The sequence below is a fragment of the Abramis brama genome (assembly GCF_963993115.1).
Source record: "Abramis brama genome assembly, chromosome: 10".
NCBI classification, from domain to species: Eukaryota; Metazoa; Chordata; class Actinopteri; order Cypriniformes; family Leuciscidae; genus Abramis; species Abramis brama.
The window spans coordinates 41,546,297-41,561,571 of record NC_139972.1 but is presented as its reverse complement, the minus strand read 5'-3'; the positions used below and the strand labels follow the sequence as shown (position 1 = coordinate 41,561,571).

General features: G+C 42.3%; 3 protein-coding genes across 8 annotated transcripts in view; 1 reads left to right on the top strand and 2 right to left on the bottom strand.

Moving 5' to 3' along the window:
• Window positions 1–8,935, bottom strand: part of mfsd1 (major facilitator superfamily domain containing 1) — a 24,845-nt gene extending 15,910 nt beyond the window's left edge. The window contains exons 1-10 of the mRNA XM_084127218.1: window positions 8,750–8,935; window positions 8,470–8,522; window positions 7,846–7,958; window positions 7,601–7,643; window positions 6,075–6,142; window positions 5,868–5,976; window positions 4,840–4,942; window positions 4,082–4,180; window positions 3,868–3,979; window positions 3,653–3,709 (exon numbers count right to left, since the gene is read on the bottom strand). Coding sequence (XP_083983344.1) covers window positions 3,653–3,709; window positions 3,868–3,979; window positions 4,082–4,180; window positions 4,840–4,942; window positions 5,868–5,976; window positions 6,075–6,142; window positions 7,601–7,643; window positions 7,846–7,958; window positions 8,470–8,522; window positions 8,750–8,900 — 908 coding nt within the window. The 5' untranslated portion in view covers window positions 8,901–8,935. The remainder of the gene's footprint in view (window positions 1–3,652; window positions 3,710–3,867; window positions 3,980–4,081; window positions 4,181–4,839; window positions 4,943–5,867; window positions 5,977–6,074; window positions 6,143–7,600; window positions 7,644–7,845; window positions 7,959–8,469; window positions 8,523–8,749) is intronic.
• Window positions 8,920–15,275, top strand: part of lxn (latexin) — a 13,702-nt gene continuing 7,346 nt past the window's right edge. The window contains exons 1-3 of one of the 6 annotated variants that reach the window (XM_084127221.1): window positions 8,920–9,006; window positions 9,538–9,610; window positions 10,011–10,366. In XM_084127221.1, the coding sequence (XP_083983347.1) occupies window positions 10,265–10,366 (102 nt within the window). In that variant the 5' untranslated portion in view covers window positions 8,920–9,006; window positions 9,538–9,610; window positions 10,011–10,264. The remainder of the gene's footprint in view (window positions 9,007–9,537; window positions 9,611–10,010; window positions 10,367–15,275) is intronic. The other 5 variants (XM_084127222.1, XM_084127219.1, XM_084127220.1 and 2 more) reach the window with 5 other exon arrangements.
• Window positions 11,715–15,275, bottom strand: part of gfm1 (G elongation factor, mitochondrial 1) — a 25,710-nt gene continuing 22,149 nt past the window's right edge. The window contains exons 15-18 of the mRNA XM_084127217.1: window positions 13,693–13,837; window positions 13,440–13,600; window positions 12,150–12,203; window positions 11,715–12,021 (exon numbers count right to left, since the gene is read on the bottom strand). Coding sequence (XP_083983343.1) covers window positions 11,890–12,021; window positions 12,150–12,203; window positions 13,440–13,600; window positions 13,693–13,837 — 492 coding nt within the window. The 3' untranslated portion in view covers window positions 11,715–11,889. The remainder of the gene's footprint in view (window positions 12,022–12,149; window positions 12,204–13,439; window positions 13,601–13,692; window positions 13,838–15,275) is intronic.

Here is a 15,275-nt window from a genome sequence, read left to right as displayed (position 1 = left end):
ACTCCAGACTTGACTCAAACTATAGTAATAAAGACTCCAGACTTGACTCAGACTCCAGTGATAAAGACTCCAGACTTGACCCAGACTCCAGTGATAAAGACTCCAGACTTGACTCAGACTCCAGTGATAAAGACTGCAGACTTGACTCAGACTCCAGTGATAAAGACTCCAGACTTGACTCAGACTCCAGTGATAAAGACTCCAGACTTGACTCGGACTCCAGTGATAAAGACTTCAGACTTGACTCAGACTCCAGTGATAAAGACTCCAGACTTGACTCGGACTCCAGTGATAAAGACTCCAGACTTGACTCAGACTCCAGTGATAAAGACTCCAGACTTGACTGGGACTCCAGTGATAAAGACTCCAGACTTGACTCGGACTCCAGTGATAAAGACTTCAGACTTGACTCAGACTATAGTAATAAAGACTTCAGACTTGACTCAGACTACAGTAATAAAGACTCCAGACTTGACTCAAGACTCCAGTGATAAAGACTCCAGACCTGACTCAGACTCCAGTGATAAAGACTCCAGACTTGACTCAGACTCCAGTGATAAAGACTCCAGACCTGACTCAGACTCCAGTGATAAAGACTCCAGACTTGACTCAGACTATAGTAATAAAGACTCCAGACTTGACTCAGACTCCAGTGATAAAGACTCCAGACTTGACTCAGACTCCAGTGATAAAGACTCCAGATCTGACTCAGACTCCAGAGATAGAGACTCCAGACTTGACTCAGACTCCAGTGATAAAGACTCCAGACTTGACTCAGACTCCAGTGATAAAGACTCCAGACTTGACTGGGACTCCAGTGATAAAGACTCCAGACTTGACTCAGACTCCAGTGATAAAGACTCCAGACTTGACTCGGACTCCAGTGATAAAGACTCCAGACTTGACTCAGACTCCAGTGATAAAGACTCCAGACTTGACTCAGACTCCAGTGATAAAGACTCCAGACTTGACTCAGACTATAGTAATAAAGACTCCAGACTTGACTCAGACTCCAGTGATAAAGACTCCAGACTTGACTCAGACTCCAGTGATAAAGACTCCAGACTTGACTCAAGACTCCAGTGATAAAGACTCCAGATCTGACTCAGACTCCAGAGATAGAGACTCCCGACTTGACTCAGACTCCAGTGATAAAGACTCCAGACTTGACTCAGACTCCAGTTATAAAGACTCCAGACTTGACTGGGACTCCAGTGATAAAGACTCCAGACTTGACTCAGACTCCAGTGATAAAGACTCCAGACTTGACTCGGACTCCAGTGATAAAGACTCCAGACTTGACTCAGACTCCAGTGATAAAGACTCCAGACTTGACTCAGACTCCAGTGATAAAGACTCCAGACTTGACTCAGACTATAGTAATAAAGACTCCAGACTTGACTCAGACTCCAGTGATAAAGACTCCAGACTTGACTCAGACTCCAGTGATAAAGACTCCAGACTTGACTCAGACTACAGTAATAAAGACTCCAGACTTGACTCAAGACTCCAGTGATAAAGACTCCAGATCTGACTCAGACTCCAGTGATAAAGACTCCCGACTTGACTCAGACTCCAGTGATAAAGACTCCCGACTTGAATCAGACTCCAGTGATAAAGACTCCCGACTTGACTCAGACTCCAGAGATAGAGACTCCCGACTTGACTCAGACTCCAGTGATAAAGACTCCAGACTTGACTCAGACTCCAGTGATAAAGACTCCAGACTTGACCCAGACTCCAGTGATAAAGACTCCAGACTTGACTCAGACTCCAGTGATAAAGACTCCAGACTTGACTCAGACTCCAGTGATAAAGACTGCAGACTTGACTCAGACTCCAGTGATAAAGACTCCAGACTTGACTCAGACTCCAGTGATAAAGACTCCAGACTTGACTCAGACTCCAGTGATAAAGACTCCAGACTTGACTCAAACTATAGTAATAAAGACTCCAGACTTGACTCAGACTCCAGTGATAAAGACTCCAGACTTGACTCAGACTCCAGTGATAAAGACTCCAGACTTGACTCAAGACTCCAGTGATAAAGACTCCAGACCTGACTCAGACTCCAGTGATAAAGACTCCAGACTTGACTCAGACTCCAGTGATAAAGACTCCAGACTTGACTCAGACTCCAGTGATAAAGACTCCAGACTTGACTCAGACTATAGTAATAAAGACTCCAGACCTGACTCAGACTCCAGTGATAAAGACTCCAGACTTGACTCAGACTCCAGTGATAAAGACTCCAGACTTGACTCAGACTATAGTAATAAAGACTCCAGACTTGACTCAGACTCCAGTGATAAAGACTCCAGACTTGACTCAGACTCCAGTGATAAAGACTCCAGACTTGACTCAGACTCCAGTGATAAAGACTCCAGACTTGACCCAGACTCCAGTGATAAAGACTCCAGACTTGACCCAGACTCCAGTGATAAAGACTCCAGACTTGACTCAAGACTCCAGTGATAAAGACTCCAGATCTGACTCAGACTCCAGTGATAAAGACTCCCGACTTGACTCAGACTCCAGTGATAAAGACTCCCGACTTGAATCAGACTCCAGTGATAAAGACTCCAGACTTGACTCAGACTCCAGAGATAGAGACTCCCGACTTGACTCAGACTCCAGTGATAAAGACTCCAGACTTGACTCAGACTCCAGTGATAAAGACTCCAGACTTGACTCAGACTCCAGTGATAAAGACTCCAGACTTGACTCAAACTATAGTAATAAAGACTCCAGACTTGACTCAGACTCCAGTGATAAAGACTCCAGACTTGACTCAGACTCCAGTGATAAAGACTCCAGACTTGACTCAGACTATAGTAATAAAGACTCCAGACCTGACTCAGACTCCAGTGATAAAAACTCCAGACTTGACTCAGACTCCAGTGATAAAGACTCCAGACTTGACTCAGACTATAGTAATAAAGACTCCAGACTTGACTCAGACTCCAGTGATAAAGACTCCAGACTTGACTCAGACTCCAGTGATAAAGACTCCAGACTTGACTCAGACTCCAGTGATAAAGACTCCAGACTTGACCCAGACTCCAGTGATAAAGACTCCAGACTTGACCCAGACTCCAGTGATAAAGACTGCAGACTTGACTCAGACTCCAGACTTGACTCAGACTCCAGTGATAAAGACTCCAGACTTGACTCAGACTCCAGTGATAAAGACTCCAGACTTGACTCCGACTCCAGTGATAAAGACTCCAGACTTGACTCGGACTCCAGTGATAAAGACTTCAGACTTGACTCCGACTCCAGTGATAAAGACTCCAGACTTGACTCGGACTCCAGTGATAAAGACTCCAGACTTGACTCGGACTCCAGTGATAAAGACTCCAGACTTGACTGGGACTCCAGTGATAAAGACTCCAGACTTGACTCGGACTCCAGTGATAAAGACTTCAGACTTGACTCAGACTCCAGTGATAAAGACTCCAGACTTGACTCGGACTCCAGTGATAAAGACTCCAGACTTGACTGGGACTCCAGTGATAAAGACTCCAGACTTGACTCAGAGTCATGATAAAGACTTGTGAACATCTGTGTGTGTGTGTGTGTGTGTGTGTGTGTGTGTGGTGTGGTGTGTGTGTACGTGTGTGTGTGTGTGTGTGTGTGTGTGTGTGTGTACCTGTTGATGGCTCTGGCCTGGACAGTAGTGAAGTCGAACTTCTCGATGAAGAAAACTCTGTTTGTAAAGACAACATCATTCAAACCCATCCATCGTAATCTCATCATAATGATGTGCAGATGATTCTCTTCTGTTTATGTCAAGTTTTACACTCATTTTAAATAGTTTACTCTTGATTTTTGTTTATATGAATATTCAGCTGGACAGAAACTCACTGGCCCAGTCCAATAAAGGGGAAGATGGCCACGTAATACGCCACACAGATGATGAAGATGAGCCAGAGAGAGAAGGGAAAGTCCTTGACATCAGTCAGCTTGATGACTTCCCCTACACGAGCCACACACACACACACACACACACACAGACTTCTGTAAAACACACTCTGCTGAAGAGCTGGATTCTCTGAGATCACAGTCAGGATCATCTCACCGGTTTTGCCCTGCTCCTTCTTTAGGATCTTCTCTGCCCGTCTGTCCAGGAACCCCAGAATCAGAGCGCATGTGAGCGAGAACAGACACGTGGACGCCGCTAAACACACACACACACACACACTCAGGTGTTGTCTATAAGGGGGTGTAAACTTTTGAGCATTTCAGTTCCTCTCATTCCATGAGAAATCCTTTAAATGTGATATTCTGAGCTGAACATTAAAGAAGAAATCTATCGTTGAAACAAACAAATTATAGTGACATTCATTATAAACAACAAGTGAAACTGTGGGAAACACACTAGTCAAACTCTCATTCGCCACTGATGCAAATGTTTCTATGCTTGGTGTTCATTTCAAAAGAAGAGTTGTGTGTTTCAGCAGGAAGGCTTTCGTCAGGGTTAAAACACGTCTATCTGGAACATGAGCTGTTACTCCAGAGAGGAGAAGAAACACTGGAGATTCAGTGAGAGAGGAAGGAGAAGTGAAAGACGAGGCACATCAGGGTGTGTGTGTGTGAGTGTAACTGATCATCTGATGTGTGTGTGAGTCAGGACACAATCTGCTGAACTCAGTTTATAGATGCTCAACTCACACATTCTAGCTTGAAAACAACTGGAGAAAATGTTTAATGAAGGAACAGTGTGACTGGTTGAGATCAGACTCATTTCCAGGCTCAGAGGTTTAAAGCACAGTGATATTTGTGATATCTGATATGATATATATATATATGATATTTGTGATATTCTGTGATACTCACCGATCATGAGTGTGATCCCGAGAGTGGAGTGTCCCGCTGATCCCGTCAGAGACTGAATACGGCCATACACCCAGCCGATCACGTTCATGTTCACCGTGCTGCCCTGAACACACACACACACACACACACACGTCAGTCATGTTCACTGAGATCACACTGAAATAAACCTCTCCACTGATTTAGGATGGACGTGTAACACACACACCTTTCACACATCGAATTATCACCAAAACTTCATCGAAAGTTTCACAATAATCCACCAAATTGAGTTTATATATATACACACACACACACATATACACTACTGTTCAAATGTTTGTGGTCAGTAAGATTTTATTTGAATAAATTAATAATTATACTATGCAAGGACGCATTAAAATGATCAAAAGTGACAGTAAAGACATTTACAATGCTGCAAAAGATAATAAATGTTCTTTTGAGCTTTATATTCATATAATAATCCTGAAACATAAAATGTATGACGGTTTTAAATATGGACTGATAATAATCATAAATGTTTCTTGAGCATCAAATCATCATATTAGAGTGATTTCTGAAGGATCATGTGACACTGAAGACTGGAGTAATGATGCTGGAAATTCAGCTTTGATCACAGGAATAAATTACACTTTACTGTATATTCACATAGAAAACAGATGATTTACATTATAATAATATTTCACTGTGTTTACTGTATTTTTGATCAAATAAATGCAGAACTTGGTGAGTGTTTAAAAAAAACGAACACTAAATGATCTCATCAAACCCAAACTTCTGAAGGGTAGCGTTTAATAATGACACTGTCATAGAGATATGAATACATATTTTTCTTTAATAAAATGCAGAACAGATTCACGTCAAGAAATATTTATAACCAGTAAATTGTCTAAATTGTTCACTGGGCATTGATAAGTTTTATGTCAACGATCATTTTAAACCCAAGAATGAAGCTCATTCACAAACACATCGACTCTATTCTGTCACTGAACCGACATGAACAAGCTGTTCTCACACACACACACACTCACCAGTCTGGCCATGCTGAGCTGCAGGCCGAACACCAGGTTGAGCTCTTTCCCTTTAAACCAGTTGACGGCATACGTGTTCTGCGCCACGGCCAGAGACTCTCCTCCGATGCTGCACAGCAGAGAGGATCAGCGTTCACACACACACACACACACACACACACACACACACACCACAACTACAGGCTTTTAATCAGGAGACACGCTCACCCAAACACAAACCGACCCAAGTTCATCAGCCAGAAGTGATTGGCCAGAGCGCCGGCCGCGAATATGATCTGCAAAACAACCGTACAACTCATGAACACACACACACACACACACACACACACATCAGTCAAACTGGGTTGTGTGAGTGTTGAGGATGATTGACATCACTAATGTGAGCAATAGCAGAAGAGTTTACATGTGATCTATGCATTGGGTAGGGTTTTAAAATTAGCGATCGCAACAGACACAACTGAACAAAGAAACGACTGAAATAAACAGTGTTTTAAGATTTTCAGTATTCAGGTGTTCAGAAACTAATCATGTAAAATAACACTGCAGTTAATAAATAAAATATACATTATAAATATAGTTACAAAAGTTATTCAGTCAAGAGCGAGTGGATTCTGTCTCTGTCTCTTGTTTGAGTGTTCTAGAGACGCAGGAATATTAGTGCTGTCACTTTAAGAGCTGCTCAGTAGAGTTACACGTGTGTGTGTGTGTGTGTGCACAGTGTGTGTGTCTGAACACAGTAGAGTTACACATGTGTGTGTGTGTGTGTGTGCAGCGCTGAACACAGTAGAGTAAACGTGTGTGTGTGTGTGTGCAGCGCTGAACACAGTAGAGTTACACATGTGTGTGTGTGTGTACAGCGCTGAACACAGTAGAGTTACATGTGTGTGTGTGTGTGTGTGCAGCGCTGAACACAGTAGAGTTACACGTGTGTGTGTGTGTACAGCGCTGAACACAGTAGAGTTACACGTGTGTGTGTGTGTGCAGCGCTGAACACAGTAGAGTAAACGTGTGTGTGTGTGTGCAGCACTGAACACAGTAGAGTTACACATGTGTGTGTGTGTGTGCAGCGCTGAACACAGTAGAGTTACACGTGTGTGTGTGTGTGTGTGTACAGCGCTGAACACAGTAGAGTTACACGTGTGTGTGTGTGTGCAGCGCTGAACACAGTAGAGTTACACATGTGTGTGTGTAGCGCTGAACACAGTAGAGTTACACATGTGTGTGTGTGTGTACAGCGCTGAACACAGTAGAGTTACACGTGTGTGTGTGTGTAGCGCTGAACACAGTAGTTACACGTGTGTGTGTGTGCAGTGCTGAACACAGTAGAGTTACACGTGTGTGTGTGTGTGTGTGTGTGCAGCGCTGAACACAGTAGAGTTACACGTGTGTGTGTGTGTGTGTGTGTGTGTGTGTGTGTGTGTGTGTGCAGCGCTGAACACAGTAGTTACACGTGTGTGTGTGTGTGTGTGTGTGTGTGTGTGTGTGTGTGCAGCGCTGAACACAGTAGAGTTACACGTGTGTGTGTGTGCTGAACACAGCGCCAGTCGTCTCACGATTCAAGGCTTTAAAGTCATATTGAAATGTTCACAAAGAAATCGATAAGAGGAATCATAATTTTTATTTTATAACAAGTATCTGATTCCTGAACTCAAGTACTCAGTTCAATTTTCGATTCCCAGCCCTATCGATGTGTGTGTGTGTGTGTGTGTGTGTGTGTGTGTGAGATAACCTACCTGCCCCACTAACACAAACAGAGCAAAGATTACAGTCCCCAGCCTAGAACAACACAAGAGTTAGTCAGCGGACATTCAAGAGCGCATCACACTCTCAGTCCAGCAGAAGTGATGAGATACGAGTGAAGCGGGAGTGTGTCTGAGGCAGAGGAGAGTGTGTGTGTGTGCCATATGAATAAAGAAGATGTTATGAGTGAAGCTGGAGTGTGTCTGAGGCAGAGGAGAGTGTGTGTGCTGGACTGGACCTGATGCCGAAGACCCGGTCCAACAGAAAGCCTCCCAGGAAGCAGAGGAACACGTTGGGCCACGAGTACCAGGCGTATAACTGCATGAAGGAGGCCGTGTTCAGACTCATATCCTACACACACACACAGAGAGAGAGACAGAGAGAGAGAGAGAGAGAGAGAGAGAGAGAGAGAGAGAGAGAGAGAGAGAGACAGAGACAGAGAGAGAGAGAGAGAGAGAGAGAGAGAGAGAGAGAGAGAGAGAGAGAGAGAGAGAGAGAGAGAGAGAGAGACAGAGAGAGAGAGAGAGAGAGAGAGAGAGAGAGAGAGAGAGAGAGAGAGAGTCAATCAGTGACAGCAGAACACACTCTTTCAGCTGATGCTTTATTACACATTCAGTCCTACTAGACTCAGGTATTTTCTGTAATAATCCGAATGCCAATGAAAAATCCAACTGGGTTTTTGTGGAGGGAACCGGGTGAACCTGCAACTCTCCATGTATTAAAGAGCTGATACAAAAACAGCAAGCCAAGAACCATCACACACACACACACATTACCTTACTGTAGCTGTAGACTTACAGGATTTATTATATTTCTGAATGCTTTCTCAGAGGACATGAACTGACTTTAAATCCACACACACCTGTATCATTTGAGTCTGAAGCGCAGCTGGATTATCATAACAGAAGTAACTGCCTGCAACAGAGACAACAACACAGTAAACATGGTAAGTTTCACTTTCACATGAAATCTGACACCACTGAGCTCAAACATGGTATCAACAGAGTAAGACCACGGTACTCTGACTGTGAATGACACTCTACCATGCGAATATAACGCGATATGGATATGAATATGTGGATGGTGTGTGTGTGTGTGTGTGTCTTGTGATTCGTCGTCGGGATTGATTGTGTTCTTCTTACCGAAGCCCAGAAAGCACATGAAGACCAGCACCAGGATCCGGTGGAGCAGGTGCCTCGGGTCACACAGCGGGCTCAGGTGCCGAGACCCCTCATCTTCTTCAGCTTCATCATCTTCATCTAGGAGACGCCGGTGCTCCTCTCTGTCTGCCATGTTCAAACTCGCGCAGTCATGTGACAGGCAGCTGAGGGTCACGTGATCAATAGGGAACACTACCGTTTTCTCTAACTTGGACAGTCTCGCATTTCCTGACCGCATGGTATATGTTTATATATTTTTTTCTTGTATTTATCAGTGTTGTGTGTGTTATTCTCACAATTAAATTCGTGTTTAAAAACACAAGTTTGTTTACACACGCCAAACAGAAGCGGATGACCGTTGGAAACGCGTTCAGACTATCTGTTGTTGATTCGGTTCAAACACTCGAAACTGATTCAGCGATTCGTTTTAAGTGGTTGAAGTCATTTAGTTTGGTGGTTTTATTTCACCATGAATCAATACCTCATATTTTACAAAAACATGTGAATTATGACTTTACAAATTGATTAATATAAAAACCATTATATTATTATTAATGTTATATGCAAGTAGCCTACATAATAGCTAAGATCACCTAAGTGGGACCAAAATGAAGGTTACATTCTAAATTGAATTGCTAATTTAGAATGTAACCTACATTATTTTTTTTATTATTATTGTATTTAATTTCAGATATATACGTAAATGTATTAATATTGTGATACATAAACACGCAAAACCATTAAATTAGTTTATGTCTGTCAAACTCCAGTTTATGCCATAAATCACATGACCTGCTAGACGTGACATCATTTCCTTGGAGGGAAAGCAACCCCAAGAACAAAGTAAGTGTCAGTCATAAACTTTTCTCTCTTTTTATCATTTCTAGAAGACTCTAATGGCGTAAAACATCCCATGTCAACCCTGTTGTGTTGAAAATGTTTCTTTTCTTCCTAAATGTTCTTTAAATCTTCTGCTAGCATGTTGTTCTATAGCTTCAATAGCCCATTACACATGGTAAAAGTGGACAGATTTCCTCAACCACACAAACACTTTGGTCTTATTATCATACTTTGGTCCAGCCTCCAGCTGTTTTATTGTGACGCTACAGTCAGATGATATATGGATCACTTTAGCCTACTGTTTATTATGCATGATTTCCTGAAGCAGAGCACAAAATATTATCTTTGAGTAAACAATCCGTGTCCTCAATATCACTTTCCATCATTGTATTCTTCTGTGAAGTCTCTTGAACTTGAGCCAGCTCCTCTTTGGCATCATCTCACAGGAAGTGACATCATTGTGGAGGGAAAACAGCAGCACAAACATCAGTGGACTGATGAATTCTGAGATGTTTTGTGTCGTGAACTTCCTGTGTGTCTGAGCTTACGCAGATTTGGGTGAAGCCGTGGCGAGAGTTTGCTGCAGTGCGTCTGGATCTGTGTGAGGAGAGCGTCAGTGTTGTGTAACTGATCTCAGCTGTATAAACAGGACTGAGGATGATGGAGGTGTTCTGGCTGCTTCTCTCTCTCTCTCTGCTTGAGCTCAGTGTGGCTCTACCCGTCTCTCACTCCACGGACCCAGCGCCGATCCAGCCCCAGGTAAACCAGTGCTCGTTACGATGTGCTGTTTCTCCATGAGTGACTGTGTTTGCTGAGGTTATTCTGTCTGGCGTGAGCATCTTCAGGGTTGTTGTGGTCCAGAAAGCAGCATTTGAAAGCTTCGACGGCTGATTTGTGTCATGCGATGATTTCTGAGGAAGCTTAATGGTCTAATGAGATACAATAACTAAGTGAACATTTAATTACTACAATATTATTTCTCTTTACCTTCATAAAGTGGAAAAACTGACCACCGACTGCTACTTTCAGACGCCATTTTGATTCTTTTAGCTCAAGTGTCATGGAATCGAACACACAGGATTGTGGGATATCATAAGCAGCGACGGACACGTAAGCCAATCAGATGAAGGGATCTCAGTAGACAGGAAGTGACACGATCACTGGATACAGACGTGCTTATCTTTTAATCAGTTTTTTTATGATTGTGAACAATAATTATTGTTTGTTTGATATGAAAGATTGGTTGAACAAAAAAGAAACAGTCTGTTTGCAAAGTCTGAATGTTTATTTTTCTTTTTCATTGATGAGCTTAAACATTATTTTGTAGTCATAGGTGAAGTGAATATTGTTGATCATCTCCTAACAAGGCCTCATATTAAAGTCCCCCTGTAGTCTCATTTTTTTAAACATCAAAATGACATATTTAAACGTTTTTACCTTTTTACGTTTAAAAAAATGTCTTCATGCCTTAAAATATCTTGACTGTAACTCGACACCCTTGCCTCATTTAGTATGTGCGATTCTATGAATATGCAAATGAGCCCCGCCTCCACTCACTCACTCAGAGATCCACTGGTTGACGATCACACGTTGATCTGATTGGTTACAAGGTAGTTTGTGACGTCAGAAACACCAGCGATTTCAAAGCGTGTTTTTGAGACTGTCTTTGGTTCACTGCAGTTTTAAGGAGGAAATACTCAGCAATGCTGTCGACTTATGAATTTACACATGGTTTGTCTTAAAGCACATTAAAAACACCACATAGACACATAAACAACATTAAAAGCTGGATTTCACCACAGGGGGACTGGGTAGATTAGATGGTAATCACTGTTCTGGCTCATCAGTGTGTGTTGTCAGGTGAGATGCATCACATATGTATTTATTTTAATACATTACAAAGAAAGATTCCCGCTGAAAGATGAGTGTAAGTTATGGGGTTGGCTGTGTGTAAACTGACCCGGGTATGTGGCGTAACATCCCTGCGCTCTCTACATATGGCTCATGTTTCTCCGTCACAGCAGGGAATCATGTTCTCGTGTGTGTGTGTGTGTGATAGGTTAGGTGAGGTGTTACGGCGTTCCCAATGCGACTCGAGACACACAGATTTAAAACAGATCATCATTTTATATTAAATCACCACATTTGCAACTATTTGCTGTACAAAGACATTTACAATGTATAAGCAAACCCTTCCAGAGGCGATCTCTGCAAACCACCCGTGACCTTCTTGACATGTTCACTTGTTACAAACGTCCGTGTGTGTGTGTGTGTGTGTGTGTTCAGTTCTTCCACTTGCTCTTCTTGGTGGGCATCTGTCCCGTGGCCTCCAGGTGTTTGTTGACCAGATCTTCCTGAACGCTGGGCAGACAGGGCTGATATCTGCTGTAGTCCATGGTGTACTCGCCTTTACCCTGAACACAACACACACACGAGAACCACAGATGAGAGCAGGAACATGCGTCTCTACAGTCTTCAGTAGTGAGTGTGTGTGAGTGTGTGTGTGTGAGTGTGTGTGTGTGAGTGTGTGTGTGTGTGTTACCTCAGTGCAGGAGCGCAGCTCTGTGGAGTATCCAAACATGTCATTCAGCGGGATCTGAAACAACATCATGATCACAATCATAAGGGTTTTGAGTTTAATCTCACACACAACTACAGAAACAGAAGCAAGAACACACTGTAAATGTGTGTCATTCACACACAAGCTCATTCACGTTACTACTGCACACTGAGTCTGAATGGTTTCCTTTTCAGGGATTTTTTTTTTGTGCAATTTCCAATCACTTACTGTAAAAATAACTTGTGTAAATACAGTTAGACTTTATGTTAAGGTGTCCTTGTTACAGTGTAGTGCTGAGTAATATTAATCAACAACATGTACTTGTATAGTCTTACTATAGTTAGTAAGTATGTGTAAAATGTAACAAGGACACTGTAAAATAAAGCGTTACTGTAATACATATTTTGTGCTTCACAGTAAATCACATATTGAGATTTTGCCCCAGGAAATGAGAATTTGGACGTGTGAAACGATTAAAAATAAAATGTTGTGTTTATGTAATGTGTGTATGTGTAGTGTGTATATTTAAATACACATGCATGTATATATTTAAAAAATATTTGCATGTATATCTAAAAATATATATAGTATATACATGCAAATTTCTTAAATATATACATGCATGTGTGTGTACTTTATATATATATATATATATATATATATATATATATACACACAATAATTATACACACACATATGTAAACACAAACTTTTATTTTGGATGCGTTTAATCGTTTCACAGCCCTAATTTGGACAGAAAAGTGCTGAATTGTCAAAAGTATCAAAATGCAAGGAATCTCGAGTGTCTTAAAATAGACTTTCTTTAAACTAGCGATGCACAACAGATATATGTTCATTTTTTTATGTCATCATTATCGACTCAATATGTTAAAGCCGATAAATAATGTATTATCTCCTTCAGCTGAGACACTTCAGATGCACTGCTCAACATGATGCTTCTGAATTGATTGAAATATGACTGGAGTCACTTTGAGGAAAATGTCATATAGGCGACATAAAATGACAAAAAACAGGCTATATATCTGAAGTGTTTGGCTCATGGCTTTTAATAGTGAGTTTTGCTTTTGAAATCAAGCTCTCAAAAACTATGTTTGGATTTAGATTTATCGGCCAATATATCGGTTATCGGCTTTCAAATATAAAGAATTATCGGCCCATATTTTCACGTCGTTGAAACTATCCTGTGGCCTTTGTGTGGTCTGTGGTGATCCAGCGGTGTGAGAGAGACAGATGCAGAGCTGAGTTACTCACGTCAGCGTAGAGTGTGAAATAGCCCTCGGCCCCGTCCTGTCCCGTGATCACGCCGTGCCTGCGGTTGACCCCTGCGATGACGACCCCCTGGAACTCGTTAGGAGCCACGATCTCCACTGACATCACGGGCTCCAGGATCACCACACTGGCCTTCTCCAGCGCTGAACACACGGCACACACACACACACACACACGTCAACACCGGCAGGACACCGCACCGAGAGCAAGAGAAGAGGAGATGTGGAGCTCATACCCTGTCTGAGAGCGCCCTCTCCTGCCCGGATGAAGGAGATCTCGTTCGAGTCCACCATGTGATGCGCTCCGTCGTCCAGCACGAACCGCACGCCGGAGATCCTGTGTCCCGTCAGAGGACCCTTCTCACTCGCCTCCCTGAAGCCCTGAGGACAGAGGAACAGCTTCAACCAATGCTCTGACCAGACACGTTTATATTAATGAGCCATAAATCATAATAATGCGCCTTTAATAGCCTATATAAAATATGTATAGCCTAATCAGTGCACAAATTCAAACAAAGCTTGCCACCGCGCACCAGCAAACATAATGATTATGAGAGTCTCGTGAGAAAAAACAGAAACAGAATGAGACTGTCTAAACACTTTAATAATTTACTGGTAATGTTTTCTGTGTTTTTGACTGCAGAGATTAAGAAACGATGCCGACTCGTCATCTTCGCCGTTTCATACGGATTACATAATCGAAGAATATATATTTTTTCCATTGGAATCTGTTCATTCAAAAGTAGACACTTCAAGCTTTCTATAGACATATTTCTCATGTCTGAGTTTCAGCTCATTTGTGTGATGTGCTCGAGTTCACTGAGACCGAGACGGCAGAAAGCGCCATTATTTTACACAAACACGTTTTGTTGTTATTGTGAGTTTTCAAAAATAAAAGTAGACCCTTTATAGTTTGCATTACTGTTATCTGAATGAGCAAACATGAGGGGGTATTTTAAGGTAAATGCAGAGATTGTGCCTGTAATAATGCAGTAAACAGGCTCTCCGCACTAACACTTAGATATGCACCTAATAATAGCGCACATGTTTCTAGGTTAACATTAGACAACGGAGCTGCTGCTCACATGTTCCTGGTGATGAGCCATATTTGAGGTCGATGAATTAATGATCTCTCCTTTACAGCCTGCGGATTTTGCCACTTTTTTTCTGCGACTAAACGACTAATACAATTTTGGTCGACTAAGCCTTGACTATTAGGGAGCAGCCCTAACCTAAAGTGAACCAAAGTTCAACCGAAAACGATCATTCTGACATCATTCACTGACCCTCATGGCGCTCCAAACCGACATGACTTAAAGAAGATCCTCTCCGCTCTTTTCCGTGTGAAAGTGAACGAGGAACGAGTGTTCTCAAGCCCACGAAAGAAACGAAACCTTAAAATGACTCATTTCTGAACTCATTTTATGGAGTTCTGTCTCTGATTGGACCGTGCGAGTGAGGAGAAATCTGCTGCAGTTCTGCTAGTTTCATCCACACACTTTGATGACATATTTAAATGTTTTTTCCTTAAAAAAAACTTCACGCCTTAAAATATCTTGAATGTAACTCGACACCCTTGCCTCATTTAGTATGCGCGGTTCTATGAATATGCAAATGAGCCCCGCCTCCACTCACTCACTCAGCTCAGAGATCCACTGGTTGACGATCACACGTTGATCTGATTGGTTACAAGGTAGTTTGTGACGTCAGAAACACCAGCGATTTCAAAGCGTGTTTTTGAGACTGTCTTTGGTTCACTGCAGTTTTAAGGAGGAAATACTCAGCAATGGAGTCGACTTATGAATTTACACATGGTTTG